The sequence below is a fragment of the Oryctolagus cuniculus genome, chromosome 5 (assembly GCF_964237555.1).
Source record: "Oryctolagus cuniculus chromosome 5, mOryCun1.1, whole genome shotgun sequence".
Taxonomy (NCBI): Eukaryota; Metazoa; Chordata; class Mammalia; order Lagomorpha; family Leporidae; genus Oryctolagus; species Oryctolagus cuniculus.
In genome coordinates this window covers 104,009,534-104,031,277 of record NC_091436.1, presented here as the reverse complement: position 1 = coordinate 104,031,277, position 21,744 = coordinate 104,009,534, and the positions used below count along the sequence as shown (strand labels likewise).

The 21,744-nt window shown below is 33.9% G+C and overlaps 1 protein-coding gene across 6 annotated transcripts in view; it reads left to right on the top strand.

Moving 5' to 3' along the window:
* ADGRB3 (adhesion G protein-coupled receptor B3) overlaps positions 1 to 21,744 on the top strand; it is an 854,624-nt gene that overhangs the window by 306,159 nt on the left and 526,721 nt on the right. For 5 of the 6 annotated variants that reach the window (XM_070073912.1, XM_070073911.1, XM_002714525.5 and 2 more), the window contains one exon: positions 19,300 to 19,410. The exons of the other annotated variant lie outside the window; for it this stretch is intronic. In XM_070073912.1, the coding sequence (XP_069930013.1) occupies positions 19,300 to 19,410 (111 nt within the window). The remainder of the gene's footprint in view (positions 1 to 19,299; positions 19,411 to 21,744) is intronic. 6 annotated transcript variants of the gene reach the window in all.

Here is a 21,744-nt window from a genome sequence, read left to right as displayed (position 1 = left end):
AATACTACATACTCCTCTTAATTTAGAGAAACAAGAGATGAGAAGAGCAAGGGTATAAAGTTAATTTAAAAATTATCTTATTTATCTTGTTAGTGAATATGCCCTTATGTATTTGAGAGTATGACTTAAGCATCAATTAGATGTGATTTTTTTGAGTCCCATACTAACATATATAATACTCATAATATTGGACAAGCATTAGAATCTCTTGAAGCCACATTACATTCATATTTAAAGTGAGAAAAATAATAATAGCACCCCATTTTTTACAAAAGATTATGGTTTCTATGTCATTGGAAAGAATTCCAGTCACATGGCAGAATGAGATAATATGAATGAGTCCAAATGTTGAAAACTCATAGAAATACCAGACAAAATGTAATAATCAGAAAAATGAGTCAAGTTCAAAAGGTAAGGAAATCAGTAGGTGTTTCTAAAACACAATGACAGACAACAAGAACTAGGTGACAGATAAAATATTAAATGCAATCTGGGGACTTTTAATTGTTTGTAGAGTTATGAGTGCTAAATGGCTTAGAATTGGGACCTCAGTGCTAAGTGTAGACAAGAGAGTTTTCTCAACTTGTATAGTTTTGGAAAACTGTGGCTAAGCAGATCTAGAACACATTCACTCAGTCACCCTGGGACACTGAGAAGGAAGCTTGTGTTCTTTCTGAAACCTTGGTGTAGTGAAGGGCAGAGGAGAATTCCCGTCTCCCTCAACAAAACACCAGCACATACAATGGAGGTGTATGGTGTGATTTTATACTTTCATAATACAGCAATCTGATTTTAAGAAATTTACTGCTGTGGAAGGAAGATTTTACACAAAGCCCTTATATGAGTTTCACAGGAGAAATTAATATATGCAAAAATGAACCTTTAATGGAAATAAAACAAACTATGGGAGAAAACAAAGGAACACATTGAGAACTAGGAAAATAACACCAATTGTTAATAAAGTGTTTTACATATTTATATTATATATAGTCTAATGTGACTTTAGAGAGTATAAAAATTTAAGAACAGAGAATACTTAGAATAAATAAAGAATGCAACAATAGAGGGAAAATATAAGTAGATACATATATTGAAAGACATCACTTGGTACCATGCAAATATGTAGTTTTTGTATGTAAATTAAAATAAATTTCTTAAAAATTAAAAATCAACAATGGTCATAAAAATATAAGTATTCTAAACTATATAATCTGAAATAAGAAATTCAATGAGTACAGTTTTGGATACTATAAAACAAAATATTTGTGAATTGGAAGACAGATCTCAGGAAGTCACCTAGAATGCAATAAGATTAAGATGATGAAATTATTCAGTAATAATTATCTATCCACTTCCCTTCTCTTTCTTTCTCTCTCTATACCTTCCAAAGTTCTTTTGAATCACTTACAAGACACAAAATGCATTGATGGATAAGATTGACCCCAGTGACCTCAGCATCTCTTTCTTGTGCAACTCACAGTACAGTGGGTTTGTGCTTATTGTTATTAAATAAATGAATAAATCAAAATCTATGTGCATGTATATATAAATTCTTTGCAAAGAATTAAAACTGATTCTTACTAAGTGTATTGCTACTTTGTATTTAGTGGTTAAGGAAGCCTCTTGAATGAATAAAATTTTACAAGTTAGAATCATCAATGCAAATATAGATGTTTTCTCATTACAGAATTCAAATACTGCAAAGGAGATATGAGTTATGTATGTTTCAGGAACTAAAAGAATATCAGTATTTTTAGGGCATGATGAGTACTGGGGAGAAGGGTGTGGGATGATCTTGGAGACAGGATCCTTATAAGAACCAGAATAAAGACTCTGGATTTTATCTATACACTTGGGAAGCAATAAATGGGCTTTCAGAAGGAGCATTGCATTATCTGTTTTACTTTTTAGTGGATTTGTCTTTCTAATGGAATGGATTTTCAGCAAGAAAAATAACAAAAGGTTGAAATTGGGAGGCTGTTGCTATACTACCAATGACAAAGACAGAGTTTGATTTGGATCTGAGTGGTTTTGTACCAGAGTGATGAGACATTGACAGATTTGGAAACTACACTGGATGAAACATGAAGGAAGTTTAATGTTTATAGAATATGGAGCTTGGAGAAAAATAAGACTCACATTCAATTCACAAAATAGAGATAAATCCATGTAGGAATTTGCCATTCACTGCTTAAACATTTCCATTGATGTTTAATTGATATTATCAAGATTAGTCACACAGAGAGCAGTATAAGGATAGCAGTTTATAGCCTACTGTTGTGATCATAATGTTCCAAATTTGCCAGCCTTCTGAGATAATCCATATGTTAGTATCAATTTTAAACAAACACATGGATTGAGCTTCCATAAAATTTATAACTAGGAATTCATCCACTCCCTAATAGTCCTGGAGGTTCTTTCAGCAAGGGGTTGCATATTGTCCTGCCAGTTAACTTGTCCATGTGTTACAGCTATGTTACCATTGCTTTGCATTTTCCTTCTGGGTCTATTCTATTTTTTCTTTTCTTTGTCACCTCAATATGAAATCAATCTTTATTTTCTTCACTCTTCCCCTTTATATACTTTTGACACATGTTAAATAGGCTTTTAATAAAACTTGGCTGATGTGGAGACATAGTGTCAATCTGTAGATTCACACCTAAATATCACTGTTAATAGTTTTTCTTTTTGATATCCCTTTCACAAAATATTTCTCACAGTTTTCTCCTCTACTCTCATCCCGCTATTTTTCCGAACACTTCTCTCTACTCCTAAGATTTCTTTTTTTGTAATTTTATTTTATTTATTTATTTATTGAGAGGTAGAGTTACAAACACTGAAAGGGAGAGACAGAGAGAAAGGTCTTCCTTCTGTTAGTTCACCCCCTAAATGGCCACAAGGGTCGGAGCTTCACAGATCCAAAGCCAGGAGCCAGGAGCTTCCTCCAGGTCTCCCACGAGGGTGTAGGGGCCCAAGGACTTGGGCCATCTTCTACTGCTTTCCCAGGCCATAGCAGAGAGCTGGACTGGAAGAGGAACAGCCTGGACTTGAACTGGCGCCCACATTGGATGCCAGTGCCGTAGGCTGAGGATTAACCTACTGTGCCAGGGCGCCCGCCTCCTAAGATTTCTTAATCCATCCCCTTTCTCTATTGACCCCAATGACCTTAGCATCTCTTTCTGGACGCCTCAGTAAACTTCAAGTTATCATTGTGCTATTATGCAAAATAATCTCTTTAATTTATATCCTTCAGCTTCAGATCAGGTTGGTATTTTGTATAACCAGAATGGTCCATCTTAATGTTTGGATAAACCTAACACAGCTTTCTGTGCTATTTCTATGCTTCTCATTTACTTTGCTATTTATTTATCCTCATTTACTTTGCTATTTATCAAATATTTATTTGCAGCACTGTATGTTTTTAAAAACAAATTTGAAATGTACAACTAGGAAAGGTTCTCCTCAGGGAAGTGCTTAACTTGTTTTCATAAATGCAAAATTTGCCAGCAAACTTAACGGAGTATGTGACCTAGACGATTGTAATGGGTCTGTGAGAGTCAGAGGCTGACTTTAGTGTGCCTGAAAGCTATGCATAAATCTGCAGGAATGGATGAGATTGTCAGGGGAGAGACTGTTGAATCAGAACCTAAGGGGAAATTCACATTTAGAGGATGAGGAATAACTAAGGCAATGAAAGAGACAGAAATGTAGTCAGGATGAGGAAGAAAATAAAGCTTCTGTCAGCTTTGAAAGACAAGGGAGGTGAGCACTTCAAGAACGATTGTGGGATGGGGAAGGGCAGGAAGATGTCTAATGGTAAAGGGATTGAGATGAGCATGACAGTTTCTGAGAGGCAGCTGACTTTCCAGAGATCTGATTCATTCAAGGAAGGGGATTTAAAGTCAGGATTTAAAGTCAGATTGCTTGATGTTATTGAGTAACAGGAGAGTGAGGAATTATAGGATACCCTTTTGAAATATTTCTGTAAAAAGGAAAGGGAATTGTCCAGAAAATGAAATGAGAAGTAACTTGTTTTGTTGTCACTCTTTTTTATTTTATTTTTTTATTTTTTTATTTTTTATTATTTTTTTTTTATTTTTTATTTTTGACAGGCAGAGTGGACAGTGAGAGAGAGAGAAAGGTCTTCCTTTGCCGTTGGTTCACCCTCCAATGGCCGCCGCTGCAGCCGGCGCACCGCGCTGATCCGATGGCAGGAGCCAGGATCCAGGTGCTTTTCCTGGTCTCCCATGGGGTGCAGGGCCCAAGCACCTGGGCCATCCTCCACTGCACTCCCTGGCCATAGCAGAGAGCTGGCCTGGAAGAGGGGCAACCGGGACAGAATCCGGCGCCCCGACCGGGACTAGAACCCGGTGTGCCGGCGCCGCAAGGTGGAGGATTAGCCTATTGAGCCACGGCGCCGGCCTGTTGTCACTCTTTAATAACCAAAAGCCAGGGGCTCAATTGTCCCAGAGAAAATTCATACTGAATGTGTAGGGGATGGAGATTGAAGTATAGGTTGATAGATCTCAGAATGTCCATGCCAGACAAAGAAGGAAACAAAGAAAGGGGAAATTTGGCTAAGGAGGAAAACACATTCAATGTGGCCTGCTAAAGTGCCTGTCTTTGTATTGAAAAGGAATATAAAGAACCAGATAACCTGAATAAAAAAACTAATATCTAAGCAGATAATGGTAAATTTTCAGAACTTCAAGGATAAAAGAAAAATTCTAAAAGGCATCTAAAAATAAAAGCAGATTCTCCTTAGAAGAGGACTTTTCATGGGCAGCGCTGGATACTAGGATTTGGTGAAAAGTTCGATTTCTAAAGTTCAATGAGAATATACCTTTTGGATATTAAATGGCTGGGCCTAGCCAAACTAACATTCAAGTTGAGGGAAGAACAAAATGAAAAAATGAATCCAACAAAGAATATAAAGTTAAAAGACGAACAGTTACTTCTAAATTATTGAAGCATAATATTAAAATATCATGGTTCAGAAGTAAATAACATATGATATCAAAGCAGAAGGGGAAATGTTAGCACACCCACTTCTTTCCTGGGTTTGGGAAAATGTTTGGATGCTGATTAACAAAAAAGACTCATTTTTAATAAATACATTTTATGTACATTATAAAATTTTATATAACACTTTTGAATAATTATAATATCTGCAGAAACAAACAGTGATTAAAATTCCTAGTAATCCAAACAATATTGGGAAATTTGAAAATGAATAAACAGCAGGAAACATGCTTGAGAGAAATTCTAATAAAAGATAAAAGAAATAAGTTAAACATTTTAATATAATGAATGTGAATGGATTTAGTTTCCCATAAAAAGAAAAGGATTAGATTTTTTTTAATCTAGCTGTATGAAGAATGTTCAAAAAATTAATGCAAAATGCATATTATGGAAAAGCAATGCATACATTTAAAAATGTCTATACCAACATGAATCTATCTTTTAATTCCAGTTTCTACTAACTTTTTGTAATATCCTCATATGTGTTGCATGTAAGATACATGCCTGTGTGATTGTCATCAAGTGGCTGAAGATAACCCTACCGTTCGACCCAGCCATCCCACTCCTTGGAATTTACCCAAAGGAATTTAAATTGGCAAATAAAAAAGAGGTCTGCACCCTAATGTTTATTGCAGCTCAATTCACAATAGCTAAGACCTGGAACCAACCTAAATGCCCATCTACGATAGACTGGATAAAGAAATTATGGGATATGTACTCTTTAGAATACTATACCGCAGTAAGAAACAACGAAATCCAGTCATTTGCAACAAAATGGAGGAATCTGGAACACATCATGCTGAGTGAAATAAGCCAGTCCCAAAGGGACAAATACCATATGTTCTCCCTGATCGGTGACGACTGACTGAACACCAAGAGGGAAACCTGTTGGAGTGAGGTGGACACTATGGGAAATGGTGGCTTGATCAGCATAGCCCTGACTGTTAATGAACAACTTAATACATTATCCCTCTTAGTAGTTTTTTTATCTGTTCTACTTAATATGACTGGTTTAGATCTGTAATTGATGCACAGTTATTCTTAAGTGTTGAAAATTAACTGAAATGTGATCCCTGTTGAACATGGTGGTGGGAATGGGAGAGGGAAGAGATGTATAATTTGGGACATGCTCAGGCTGACTTGCCCCAAGTGGTGGAGTTGGAAGCATACCAGGGGATTCCAATTCAATCCCATCGAGGTGGCATGTACCAATGCCATCTCACTGTTCCAGCTGATCAATTTCAGTTCACAGTTGGTCATGGTGGAGGGACTGGGAGTCAAAGGGAGCACATAGACAAGTCTAGTACCTGCTAATGCTAACTGATGGAGTAAATAAAGGGGAGAGTGATCCAACATGGGAAGTGAGATACTCAGCAGACTCATAGAATGACAGATGTCCTAAATAGCACTCTGGCCTCAGAATCAGCCCTAAAGGCATTCGGAGCTGGCTGAAAAGCTCATGAGAGTATTTCAGGCATGGAAAGCCAAGACACTCTGGCAAAAGATCTCTGCGAGTGAGATCCCAGTGGAAAGAACAGGTCATCAAAGAAGGAGGTACCTTTCTCTGAAGGGAGGAGAGAACCTCCACTTTGACTATGACCGTGTCTAAACAAGATAAGAGTCGGAGAACTCAGAGGGCTTCCATAGCCTTGGAAACTCATGACTGGAGCATAGGGAGATTACTGATGCCATAGACAGGAGTGTCAATTGGTAAAATCAACAACAGGAGTCACTGTGCACTTACTCCTCATGTAGGATCTCTATCCTTAATGTGCTGTACATTGAGATTTAATGCTATAACGAGTACTCAAACAATATATTTCACCTTGTGTTTCTATGGGGGTGCAAACTGTTGAAATCCTTACTTAATGCATACTAAACTGATCCTCTGTAAAAAAAAAAAAAAAAAAAAAAGAAATTATCAATTCCCAACTTGACTCTCACTGGGATTAAACATGACAATAGGTCTGCTCTGATTTCATCATCATTTAAAAAAAATCATCTATTATTTTTCACTTTATGTTTCTGTGTGGGAGCAAACTGTTGAAATCCATACTTAATGTATACTAAGCTGATCTTCTGTATATTAAGATAATCGAAAATGAATCTTGATGTGAATGGAAGGGGAGAGGGAGTGGGAAAGGGGAGGGTTGTGGGTGGGAGGGACGGTATGGGGGGGAAGCCATTGTAATCCATAAGTCGTACTTTGGAAAATTATATGCATTAAATAAAAGTTTAAAAAAAAATAAAATAAAAAAAAAAAAGAGATATAGAAAAACTTAACAGACAAATGGAACATCAAAGCAGGAATAACAACCTTAGCAGCAAGCAAAATTTTAGTTAAGCAGAAAAGCACTAATAAGGCTAAAATGGAATGTTATATGTTTTTGAAAATAAAATCAGCCAAGAAGTTTAAACTGCACTGCTGATAGTAAACTACATCAAGATGGATATCTGAGAGGTAAATGCGACAGTATCTATCAAAAATTAAATTGTGCTTCCTCCCAAACCAAACCACTTTAGGAATTTCTTTTAGTAGTAAGCCTTCAAAGTCAATGTAAATTTCTAGCAAGAGAAAGAGATAAATGATGTAATTAAAGTATATATATATATTTTTTTTTTCCATGGATAGTTTTCAAAAATCAAATGTCAGCTTTCCATATGGGCACTGATTTGAGTCCCAACTGCTCCACCTCCAGTCCAGCTCCTATTAATGTGCATGGGAAAGCAGCTGACGATGGCCCAAGAGTTTGGGCCCTGCAGTCACATGGGAGACCTGAATGAAACTCCTGGCTTCTGGCTCCTGGCTCTTGGCTTTGGCCTGGCTCAGCCCCAGCAATTGTGGCCATTAGGGGAGTGAACCAGCAAATGGAAGATCTCTGTCTTTCTCTCTGACTCTACCTTTCAAATAAATAAAATATTTTAAAAAATCAAAAGAAGATAAAATTCCAAAGATAAAACGGCAAGACCACAATGTTTTGGCCATGGTACATGGCTTTTAGCTTTTAATTTAAATAGTCTTTTAACTGATTTCTGTTGAGTAATATGAGTGAGATACCCACAAATAGTATTTATGTTATATAGTATATGAATGAATTAATTAAAAGATATTAGAATGATAAATTCATACATGGCTGCTCATAATTACATTTTCTATAGAACTGTCTAGTGATTTTAATATCAATATAATATTTCTTAAGCCTTATATATCAGACTAGAAAAACTATAACTTTTTTCTTAGAAAAATAAATTTCGTCTGCTGTATTCCCTGAAATTTCTTTAGGTCCTAGAATGCTGTATGGAATGTCATAAGTCCTCATTTAATGTTTGTTGAATGAGTGAAATTCATTTATTCCCAGATGCCTTTTAAAATAATTCTTCTAAGAAACATAGCCATATCCAAATGGATGCCAACAAGAATATATATATATATTTGTGTAAATATTAAAAATTATTCCATATGAGACCTCTAATGCAAAGTGAACCTTGATATAGTGCTTTGATATGGATCAAGACAACTGTTCAAAACTGGTTGGTTGTTTTGAAGTAGTAGAACAACTCCTTAAGTTATTCAGATTCATGAGTGTGTGCTCATGTCTGTCTATGTACAAACCAGTTAATGAAGATGGATCTGGTCCTTGAGACCTCTCAATCTGTTGAGTTAGCCAACATGTTTGTGGACCTACTTTTCACTTGATAACATAATGTAACTTTAGACTTTAAGGAGACCTTGGAGATAATGTTCCCTGTAGCCCCATTTACAAGTTGAGAAAAACAGGTGCAGGAAATTTGAGGCATGATACTGTGAAAATAAGCTGCATCTCCTGATTGCCTATTTGTTTTTCCACTCTTTCACTTTGAGCTTTAACCTACATCTCAGATAAAATCATCTTAACTATCTTCAGATATGAAACACTGCCTTAAAAAGGCAGATGGTTTTTAGATCTCTCTATAGAATGCTTGGACTTTAATAGCCATATTGAAAACTTATGGAAACACATTTGAATATATGTTAAATGATTTTAGGAATAATTTATGTAGGAGAAAACACTTAACCTATTTGCCATATACCTTAATCTGGCCCTTAAAAATAAGATAAAAGTTAAGGAATTAATATGGCTTTATTGTTTGTTTTAGAATTTGTAAGCTGTATGTTTATTCTAAAACTGTATGTTTTAGAATAATTTTCATTAACAAAGTCAGCCTTGGTATTTCATTGAATAAATATATATAAATGGTGGTAGTTTAAATTAAAATATTCCACAAACAATTATGGAAATATAGCAATAGATAAATATCAAAACATAACTAAAATAACTGACTCTGCTTTTTGTATGAATATAAGGGATAATATAAAATATAAAAGGAATAATATAATTTTTTCTTCCCTCCAAGCACAAAAATAAAACTTACTGATTTAAAAGTCAACTAAATATAACTCATGTACAGTAAAGATGTATCAGAGTGATATAGATAGCAATGTTTTATGGATATTTCATGGATTACCTAGAGTTTACATATTGAATTTTTTTGATTAAGAAACTAATCATTTAACTTTCAGTAGAGATGTAATATTTATTTTGTACCACTAATATGCTGATAATATAGTAAAAGTAATATAAAATTACTTATTTTAGAATATCTTATTTCATTATTTATTTCAGCAGTTTTAAATATACATCAAAAAGTTTGTAGAAAACTGATTAAATGATACTTATTTTGGTCCAAAACCCAATAAAATCCATGATTTTTTTCATAACATGTATTTTCTGTGAACTTTTTGAAGACAACTAATCAAGTATAGATTTAAAAAAATTATGCCAAAAAACCTTATTTTCTATGAAATTTTTGAGTTACTGTCATTTATACAGAGTGATATTGCTTTAAGTTAATTTACTCTATACTATATTGTTCTAATAAGTGAAAGTGAACATTGGCAAATTTACAAGTGTCATGCAGACATGAACCTTGATTAAAAGATCATATAATAATAATATTATAAGGCAGAGCCTATGGTCTAGCTGTTAAGATGTCACTTGGGATGCCCACATCCAGTATTGGAGTGCCTGTGGTTGAGACCTGGACCAGATTATAATTCTAGTTGCCTGCTAATGTGCACCCTGGGAGGCAACAGGTAATTACCCAAGTACTTGGGTCCCTGCCCCCATCTGGGAGACTTGGATTAAGTTCTGGGCTCCTGGCTATGGCCTATTCCAGCCCCAGTGTTGTGGGCACTTGGGAAATGAGCCAGTAAATGAGAGATCTCTGTCTCTCTTTGCCTCTCCTCCTGGTCTCTCCCTGCCTTTCAAACAAATAATCATTTTTAATAAAATATCTAAGTAAGTATTATATTACAAGGGTAAAATCTATCAAAAACATTAAACTAGCAAATATCACTAATTAAAATAATGGACTCCCTTACAAATCAGTTTTCCTCAAAACTTTGGGGTTTGGGAGATTGCTTTATTTGCCATGAGTTTGGGCCCAGTGGTCAACCTGTCAGTTCAGTTCGGAATGGCCAGTTGTTGTATGTGGTTCTAATCCTTCATCCAATAGGTGTACCCCTGCCTCCTGCTTACCAAGCTAAGATGCTGCCAGTGAATTGTCCATCCTACCTCACCCTCAATCAATTTTTGAGTATTTATTCATTCATTTATTCATTTTATTTGAAAGAAAGAGATGGAGGAGGGAGGGAGGAAGAGAGGGAAGGAGGGAAAGAGGGAGAAGGAGGGGGGAAGGAGAATGTGAGAGAGAGGGGAGAGGGGAGTGGTGTGAGAGAAGAGAGTGGAGAAGGAAACAAAGAGATCTCCACCCACTGGTTCATTCCCCAAATGTCCAAAACAGTTGAGGCTGACAGGCAAGGCCAGGAGCCAGGAACTCAATCCAAACCCTCCCGTTGTGTCAGCGACACAACTCCCTCAGCCATCACCTACTGCCTTTTAGCGTGCATATTAGCTGGAAGTTGGAATTGGTAGCAGAGGCAGGACTTTAATCCAAGCGCTGTGATACGATATGGATGTCCCAAGTAGTATCTTAACCATTAAGCCAAATGCCAGCCCCTCAATCACAGATTTATGTGGATAATTGCAATAGCATTTTAGTGATTTATTCTGCCTCTAAGTTTGTTTCCCTCTAATCTACTTTCCATTAAATTAAGTTAACACATCTGCAATTCAAATCAAAACTTGATTCTTGATTGTTTACATCAAGCCCTTCAAAGATTTCACATTTAATCAGATATAGATACATTCGAGGGTTGTGAGTAAAACATATAAGAGGCTTTCTATGGGCCTTAACCTCTTCAGGAACATCTCTTCTCTTTTTAAATTCTATATATTCAAAAAACAATGATCATCTTATGATTCACTCCATACTGAACATTCTGCTGTTACTAATATCCATACCCTCTACCACACACACATTTCTTAAGCTGTTCAGTAACTCTGGAGGAGTGGCTTCCTATCTCTAGGTAACGTTATGTTTCCAGGGAAGCCTGAAAGACAAGTGTTCTCTCACTGCCAGTGTTGTGTCCCTTCCCTTTGGAAGCCCCTGCAGTCTGCTCTGCAGAGAGGGTCTCTCTGTGTGTCAGAAAGCTTGTCAGGAATGAAGACAACCCTGATGCAAATTGAAAAATACAGAAACAACTTCATCCAGGGACAATTCAGTTTAGTTTCTTATATTTCAAATTTTCTAAGATCAGGCAACTTTAACAAAAGATTATTAAAATCTTAGAGTGTGCAAATATTTTAGTTTGTACAAAAGGTGTTAGAGCTACAGGAAAGCATCATATTTTGCCACTGGTGTAGTAATTTATTAATTAAATTCTAGGTACAAATCAGACATTGAACAATAGTTTATTTTTGGAAATATAATTATATTTATTATTTACATGCTTTTTCTACATTTATTTTCTATACCACTAAAAATACAAGTATTTTTCAACCAAGTCACTATTGTTAGTTCATAAGAATTTAGTAGTTGCCTCACCAAGAAATAAAATCATAAATTATAATTGGATGCTATGTAAGGAATATTAACAAATATTTCCTACTTGATTATATAGGGTGATGATTTCTTAATGGAAGAATGTATCTAACTTACAAGCATTTCCTAGGAAACAGAAAAAATGTAAAAATGATAATGTGAAGATTTATACCCCAGATTTCTTGGAATAATTCTAGAAATTACATATTTTAAATTTTTTATGGATTATTAGTGAAGGAGAGAGAGGGAAAAACACAGAAAGGGAGATCCCTTCTGCAATTTCACTCCTCAAATGCCTTAAGCTGGATCTAAGACTAGACATAGGAGCTGGGAACACAATGTAGGGCTCCCACAAGTATGATCAGAACCCAATTACATGAGCCATTACTGCTACATCCCAGAGTTTGCAGTAGCAGGAAGCTATAGTCAAGAGCCTGAACCAGGAATCAAACTGAGGTACTCCAGTATGGGCCATAGGCATCTTATGTACTAGGCTGAATACCCACTCCCTAAATACAATATTGTAAAATGCAATTTCCAAATACATATTTGTTTTGAGGTGTTCTGAAAAGTCAGTATGATATATAATTATGTCAAAGTTCCTATATGGAATAAAAGCATAAAATAAAAAAAATATAAAATATAAAACTCATTATCTGAGAGTTGGAGGTGGGTATTTGGATGAGTAGTTAAGATGCTGCTTAAGGAATCCATGCTGTGGCTAATAGACTGGACTTCCACCTGCAGCACCGGCATCTCATGTGGGCACCGGTTCTTGTCCTGGCTGCTTGTCTTCAGATCCAGCTTGCTGCTATGGCCTGGGAAAGCAGTGGAAAATGGCCCAAGTGCTTGGGAACCTGCACCCACATGGGAGACCCAGAAGAAGCTCCTGGCTTTAGATTGCCCCAGCTCCGGCCTTTGCAGTCATATGGGGAGTGAACCAGAGGATGAAGGACCTTTCAGCTGTCCATCCCTCTCTCTGACTATAACGCTACCTTTCAAATAAATAAATAAATCTTTAATAATAACCAAAAAAGATGCTGCTTAAGACACCCACCTCCTAAGAGTGCTTGGGTTTGAGTCATAGGGTCACTTCTGATTCTAGCTTCCTGCTAATGCAGAATTTGGAAGGCAGCAGGTGGTGACTCAGGTAATTGGATTCCTGTGACCCACATAGGAGACCCAGATGAAGCTCCTGGCTCCTAGTATCAGCCTGCACTAGCCTCAGCTGTTGTGGGCATTTCGGGAATGAAATGATGGGAGATCTTTTTCTGTCTGTCTCTATCTAGTTTTCAAATAAATTAATTAATACTTTTTTTAATTTTGAAACTAACAGTTTATATACTAAATATATTTGGTAGTCACCTATGTTTTGTTACATAATTCAACAACTTCTTGAAAACTCAATTTTTAGCTTATTTAAAAACATAATAGCAGAATGAGAGTGTTTGCCTTACCAATTAAAGAACCCACATCCTATTTTAGAGTATCTGGCTGTCTCCTCACTCTAGCTATTACTAATGCAGACCCCAGGAGGCAAAGGTTCTGACTCAACTAATTGCATTTGAGTCACCCACATGAGTGACCTGGATTGAGTTCATTCTGATTCCTGGCTCTTCCTCTGGGTTTGGTCCCAGCCCAGCCCAGTCCAGTGATTGCCAGCATTTGAGGAAGAAAACAGTGTCTGAAAGAAGCTCTTTCTTTATTTGTCTGTGTATCTCTCAAATAAATAAATTGAATTAAATACTAATGGCATGTGCTTTGACTATTCTGTTTTACCAGTTTTTATAAATGCCATGAAGTTACTTATCTCATTAACAAAGCCATGGCTTTATACTTAATAATGGGGGAAAAGCTATAATTCAGAAGTTGTACTTTGGAAATTTATTAAATAAAAGTTGAAAAATAAAAAAATCTTTAAAAAATAATATTATCTCTGTGTGAATATTTTGAAAACCAAAATTCTGTTACTGTAAGAAATTGCATCTTGGATCTTTATAGTCATGTATCTAAATCTGGAAATAGAACCAAAAAAATTGAAAGGAAAGAATTACAATTAACCTGTTAAATTTTAATGATGAAATTATCAAAATTATCATCTAAATGATAAGATTCCTGATATTTTAATATGTCCTATTTAAATATTTCCTAATATTTATAACATTATAAATTTTCATCATTGAATTCTTTGTATTATATTCCATACATTTATTTTATTTCAGTTTGCTTATTGGCAACACTAAATTAGTATATTTATATTCAATAGTAAATTTTTTTTTATAAAATGTGCTTTGTAATTTCAATTCTGATGTATAAGTCATAAATTCCAATTTCTCATAGTTGGTCTTCTAGTAATGTCTTTGGTTGTACATCCTCTATTGTTTCTCTCCTTTCATAAAATACTTGGCTGTGTAAATAAAGAATACAACTTTTAAATCTGATCGAATTTTGAAACTTTAAAAAAGTTTTTTAAAACTTCAGAAATCAGAAAGATTTCAACATGCTAATAATCTATCTTACTATCTCCAAATATTAGTCAGGAAAAATTTTGCATGCATGAAAATTATTGTGCCAACATTGTTTCCAATAAATGTAAAAGTAAATAAACAAATTAATTAACTTATATGAACCTAAAATATATTAAAACTTATAATCTTATTTCAGAGAACATTGATTACTTTTTAATGGAAGTTACTTGTCTACACCACCTTTAACCATGCAGATCATAGAATCTTTCTTCAGCTAACAGGTCAAATATTTAATATTTAGTATCATATGTTATGATAATAAAAGATGTAAGTTCAAATATCCAGGTACATGACTTAAAAGATGTATTTTTTTCCTTGAAGATATAACATCACAGAATTTTAGTTAAAGGTTCTTAATGATTTAGGAAATCAATATAAATACTCAATTGTAGCCTAATTATATTTGGATTAAAATAAATAATTTTACATTTTTCAAAGGAACAAATCATATTTAGTGGATTTCCTTGAGCAACATGCTTTAGAATGTAAGACACCATTTCTTATTCATCTTTAAAAATTTAGCATCTAAAATATACTATGTAATTAATAAATGTTTATTGAGAAAAAATAAATCTTTGCAGGGTAATGGGATTCAATTACTGAATAAAGTAACATTTTACTTATTTTAATAATAATAAATACATTTGTAGATAATAAATCAGGTTGACAACAGGAATGTTGATCATCATAATCATACAAAACTAATTTTCAAGTACTTTCTGAGAATTTTAATTCATCAAGGACTTGTACTAGATATCTAAAAACTTGAATTTTGAAGATGCAATTCTTAACATAAAATATATTTAATTTATAAATAAGAATTGTATTTTATCACAACTATACAAAGCAGAAGCTAAATTTAAAATTCATAAGCAATGCTTTCTTTCTCTTAGGAGTTTATAAAATAGTAGGTACAATAAAGCATTTTGTCTAATCGTTGAAACTATTGATTCAAAGCAAAATTGAATTTAAGAAAAGCAGAGGCTGCATCCGTTTGGTTGATGAGATAGTAATTCACCATGGAGGTGGTACCATTGCAGTTGGAATTGGAGAGGAGCTTTGTTGCAGACATAGCTGGAAAAGCAAATGTTTCAAAGTGGATGAAAATCTGTACAAGGGAACAGAGTCTTGACTATTTCCATGATGCAAAGTAGTGCTGTTTGACCACAAAGTGTGAGCAGGATGTAATTCTGTGTTTGCTGAGGAACAATAATGCTCTGGGCTATTATTACCGTCTGGAAATACAAAGGAAATTTAGCTAGCAACATGAAGCTAGAATTAATAACTGTTACCTACTAATTTAATAGTATTTGTCCCTTTGTTTAAAAATAAACATGCTAAAATAACAAGTGAATATATGTGTCTGATTTGGCTTCTTCATGAATTCAATTCGACATGATTGTAACCTTTGATTTCCAGAAAAACTTCTTAACTGCCATTGAGTAGAAAGAATCATGTTTAAAGTCCATTTGTTTTTAATGACTAATTTATATATTCCTGGACAAGACAAGAAAACACATAAAACTATACTTAAGGCAGCAGATTTCAAAACTTTTCTCTCATGTAATTTTGATTGTAATCATTTGAAAAGAGGACTGCATCTTAGCAAGCACAGTAAAAAACCGACAAAATATATCTAAACATAGAAGTCATAATCAATCATTTGGGTTTTATACATAAAGTTATTTACCCACAGATTCATTGATACTATCATTATTAAGACATAGGAAATAATCCTGTATTTCCATAAGCCATATGCCATATGAACATATATAATATTATGCTATACATTATTTCATTTTATTTCATAGCTTGCTTTTCATTGCTTTCACCAAAGCAGATCATCTTTTTATTTGACTATGCTATTTTCCTTGTGTAACTAATGTAGTATATTATCTTTTCCAACTCAGCATTGTTTTGATATGAGTCAACCACCCATGGAAAGCTGATATTGTTCAGAGAGGGTAATATGCTAAAGGCGCACCCCAACCCACATCCAACACATAGAACAATAGCATAAATAATTACTTGGTCTTTTCTGCATTTTGGATGATCTGATTGGCTTTTGTTTTCATTAGAAGTAAAGAAGATAATGCCACCTTGAAAGGGAACAGAAATGTTTTGAAAATAATCTATTGTAATATATAGGTAGAATCGCATTTCTTGCCAAATATACCATTGACAATAACCCTAATGCAAAAAAAAAAACTTTTTATAGTCAAACACTTGCATATAAACATTGGCAAAAGAAATTGGTTAGATAATACTTTACTTATTTACTTACAAATTTCTAATTATTTTATATGTGGAATAATAGGTCTGAAATATTCAAAAAATACCACCATAGTGTTGTTTTTCCAACTGAGAAAAAGAAATTGTTAGCATGTTCTCTATTTTATAGAGTTAAGTTATAAAAGGCCTCATATTAATAATGATTTAATTTTTAAATAATAATTTCATTTTAAACTTTCGATTATGAAAGAAGTATGAAATCAAGTCCAACTCCATAAATTACTGAATAAATTCTTCTCTTAAATACTGTAACCCATGAAAAACTTGGTTCATATAACTAATTATTAATAAGTAAAACTGAATATAATGGTTAACATTGAAATTTAAATTTTATTACTCATATTTTTGAAATACATAAGTCATATTTCAGCTAATTTATAAAATAAGTTACCTAAGTGTTTTTAAAATATAAAAGTTTCACTTGTGTTTAAGCTTCAGAAATTATTAAGAATGGAGCATGACACATTCAAAGTCTGACCAGTGTGTTCACCATCAGACCCTGGAATTCAAGATTATAGTCCCTACACAAGTTCTTTTCTCTTAGAAGAGATTGCAGTCTATATCATGCTGCCACCTAATTTAAGAATTGTCTTCTGCTAGAACAAGTGACAAGAGTATAGTTACTATATAAGTTAGAAATTGTAGGCATGAAATAATATTTTTAACAAACTTTTGCCCTCCCAGTGTCCAAACTACCTGACTGTGATCTGAGAGTCCCTGACTATGTAAACATTAAACATTTATAGTGACTTAAATGCTTAAAGTGATGCTCACATAACAAATTATAAATGTAAGAGGAACAAAGATAAACCATACTGTTTTTAAAAATTACTACTAACATTTTGGCTAGTTAAGATTCAGAAAAATTTCAGTTACATGGAGTATTTTAAAAATTGGACAGTATATAGGAGTAGAGATATAATTTTCTAAATACTCAATTTCCAAAATCATTGAATTATGTGTAATTAGATAATTCTGATTACTCTGTGAACCATGATTTAGGGTTAGGTACACAAAATGATGGAATAAAAAGGGTGTTTGAGAATAATGGAAAATAGTAACAGATTTTACAGGACCAAATCAACTGACATTTTATGGAAACTTCCTCTTTCTATCTTGAATATTATATAAACTGACTAAAACACACATTTAGAATTTTCTAATTTCTGAGGAGACTTTTCTCTTTGTGTGGGATATCTAGAAAGAATTTTTATTTTTATGTGGATTTAACTTTTATGTGGGAATTTGCCAGGACAGAGGAAAATGTGTGCTGTCTTTTCTCTTTACATGAAAGATGAGTTGGTAGAACTGGTGCTTACAAAATACATTATTTAATCACCCAAAGTAAGTTATAATATGTTGGCAGGAAATAATTTAAAATTTGATGGGGGAAAAAAGCTGAACAATGAACTAGTGAAATTATCAAATTTTCAGTTATTACTTCTGATAATATACACAATCATTATAACACAGTTGACCCAATCATCTTTCTCATGTATAAAAGATGTGGTGCAAACAGCCCAATCATTTTCCTGATGGAAGAGAAAGCACTTAGTGTTGCCTCTGAAGATTTCCCTTCATCCACCTACATTCCTTGAGCCAGAACCAACAACTATTCCGTGTACTGGGCTTTTTTTTATGGAAATCACTTTGTAGTACCAATTCAATAACATAGAACATTTGATTAATTCTAAGCATATGAATTTTAAGCCCTTAATTTTTAAAAATATATTGCATAGAAGCTATTATTTTGTCAATTTTTTTTCACCTTTTTTTTTCACTTGCTTCTGACTTAGGCCCAGATTTTTGTCTTTCTTATGACTTCAGTCCAAAGAATAAGTAACAGAAACCTGGAATCATTCTCTTTTTAAAATACACTAAAACCTATTGAAAGAAAAAATAACATTTTTTCACATGTAATGAGAAATTGGGGTGAGGAATCTTGAGACAACACAAGACAGAATGAGAATTTAAAAGGCCATAATTCGGATGAAAGATTAGTCCATTAAGTGGATGTTTACCTTAGAACAATTAGGTGGCAGGAATACTCATTCCTCAAGATAAGTGCTGAAAAACTCATGGCGGGGGATTAACTATTCAGCAAAGGAACAGCTGCTACCCAGTCAGTATGTTCTCTGAAAAAACAACAGTTAACACTGTGGTTGTATTTTTTCTGATGTCTTGCTTCAAAACATTATCAGAAAACAGTACAATATTTCTGCTAACAAGTTCAGTTAAAGCTTGGTGTGTCATTTCATTGACTGTTATTATTGTTTCTTGAAACTTTGCTCATGTTTATAGGTTTTCTGACTTGAATTTAGAGGTTTCCAAGCACATCAGCCTAACAAATTTAGAATTGTGAATTTAATCAATTACTTACAGGTATGTGTAGGAACATATTGCATGAGACAGTGATGTAATTTGTGAGAAATGTCTACACACAAGCTTTCATATACCTTTATTCTGTCTTTAGAATTTGGAATGATGGGAGATCATACAATTAAAAGTCAGCGACCTCGATCTGTTCATGAAAAAAGGGTCCCTCAGGAACAAGCTGATGCTGCTAAATTTATGGCACAAACTGGTAATACGTTAGTTACATTTTTCTATTTACTGTCGTTAATTTAATGAAACCACTGCATGTTTTCATAATCTTTTGCTGCACATTTGTCAGTTTTTGGAGCTGATATTTTTTTGAACCATTTTTTTTTTTTTGTCACCAGTTAAAGTCCATAAATAAAGTAGCTGTGAATTGAAAGGTGTGCAGAAAGTATGTAAGACTTACTTTGTTTTTGTATGGAAGATTTAGGACTTACTTATCTTTACTTATTTATGTTATACTTAAATGTATTATTAAACTCCTAAGGAAAGACAACAAATTTATTTCTTAAATACTTTATTGAAATAGGACTTCCAAGAATTAGAATTTCAAATAGAACTTTAGAGGATGAACTTTAATTTAATGAAATTGAACATATTGAAGTTCTCCAATGTAAAATACTTATAAATGTGAGTTGATTGTTAAAATTAAGTAGCTAGGACATTATTTTAGAACTTAATATTTTTATTTAATGAGTTGTTATATAAGCTAAGTAATAAGAAACTAACCATCTTCTCAGTAAGCTGCAATATCTTACAAATAATTAAATACCAACAAAAATAACTTGCTGTTTTATAAAATTTTTCAATTCTAAATTAACTAGGTTACTTTTAAACCCTCCTTTCATATGTCTATATAATTTGCGCCCATACATTTAGCTATAGAGTTTGAACAAATAAATGCTTCAATTTTTTATCTCCTCACAATGAATGGGCTCTAATTCTAGCTAGGTACATTGCATGTGACATCTCCTTATATGAATAAGTGTTTAGAATTATGTTGTGAACGTGTTTCAGCTATTTCCTTTACTTAAGGAAATTAAAGCTATATATTTTATCTATGTCTTCATGAAGTTTTATACATTCAAATCTAGATTGTTGTATCACTAATAGAGATAAATGAAGTACATGACCAGCTGTCTGACATGATATTCAAACTGATTTTGATGAAATTCCCTAAAAGAATGTCTATTTCTCCCAGTTCAGAGTTCCAGGGTAATGTTTATGCAGAACATTAAATCTGAATCTATAATTCAAAATGCAAATTTTTTTTTATGAATTGTGGGCTCTTGTTAATGCTTGAATAGTAGATTTTAATATAGTAATTGCAAGTAGGTTAAATTGTCAGAACCGGATGTTTAGAATACATTTATAAGGGCATATTTTTAGTTTTTTTTTTTTTAAGGTGTTACAGGCAAATCCAGAAATGAAGAAAATGTGCTTATCTGGATCTCTTTTAGTACATCTTTTTACTTAAGAAAAGATGATTTATGTTTTTACTATTTGCGTAAACAAATCCAAAAGTACATTAACACATTCAGGCAAATTTCCAGTTTTCTAAATATATCTTTCTGTTTTATGGGGAGCAAAAAGTTTCAACCACTGAACAGAGATTAAGGGACGTTTGGGTCCAAGTAGAAGCAAAGAACATATACTGACTGATTACTCAGCCTCTTGGACACCCAATCCTGAGAGCACTTCTGCAAGATTAGAGAAGTTGTCCTTCCTTTGTGCAGAGGAGTTGGCAGGCATGGGTTTATTGAAGTTCCTGAAAAGGGTGTCAGTGGGGATTGAAATTGATTATTAGAATTTTAAACTTCAACTAGTGCAGTAAAAGTAGGGTATGCCAATGTACTATACAATTTAGCCAGGAGATTTTTTTTTTTTTTTTTGACAGGCAGAGTGGACAGAGAGAGAGAGACAGAGAGAAAGGTCTTCCTTTGCCGTTGGTTCACCCTCCAATGGCCGCTGCGGCCAGCGCACTGTGCTTTACGATGGCAGGAGCCAGGTCTCCCATGGGGTGCAGGGCCCAAGCACTTGGGCCATTCTCCACTGCACTCCCTGGCCAGAGCAGAGAGCTGGCCTGGAAGAAGGGCAACCGGGACAGAATCCGGCGCCCCGACCGGGACTAGAACCCGGTGTGCCGGTGCCGCAAGGTGGAGGATTAGCCTAGTGAGCCGCGGCGCCAGCCTAGCCAGGAGATTTTTTATAAATCAGTTTTTGAATTTGCCTATTAATATATACCAAGAAAATTCACAATTTTTAATCAAAAGCTTTATGTAGATTCAAATCTCATGGAACATTGTTCTTAGTAATAAGTTACTAATTTCAGATTGTGCATTTATTCATTTTATATAAGCATTGTATATATCTAATATATATTGAGACATGATTTGTTAAGTAGATGAAATATTTGTTAAATAGATTGATGAGTAGATTTAAAACCATATATGTGTTATTTCTAACAATAGCAGAAAAGGTAGTGAACTTCAAAATTATAAAATTCTTAAAAATATTAATTGGATGTCTGAATTAATGA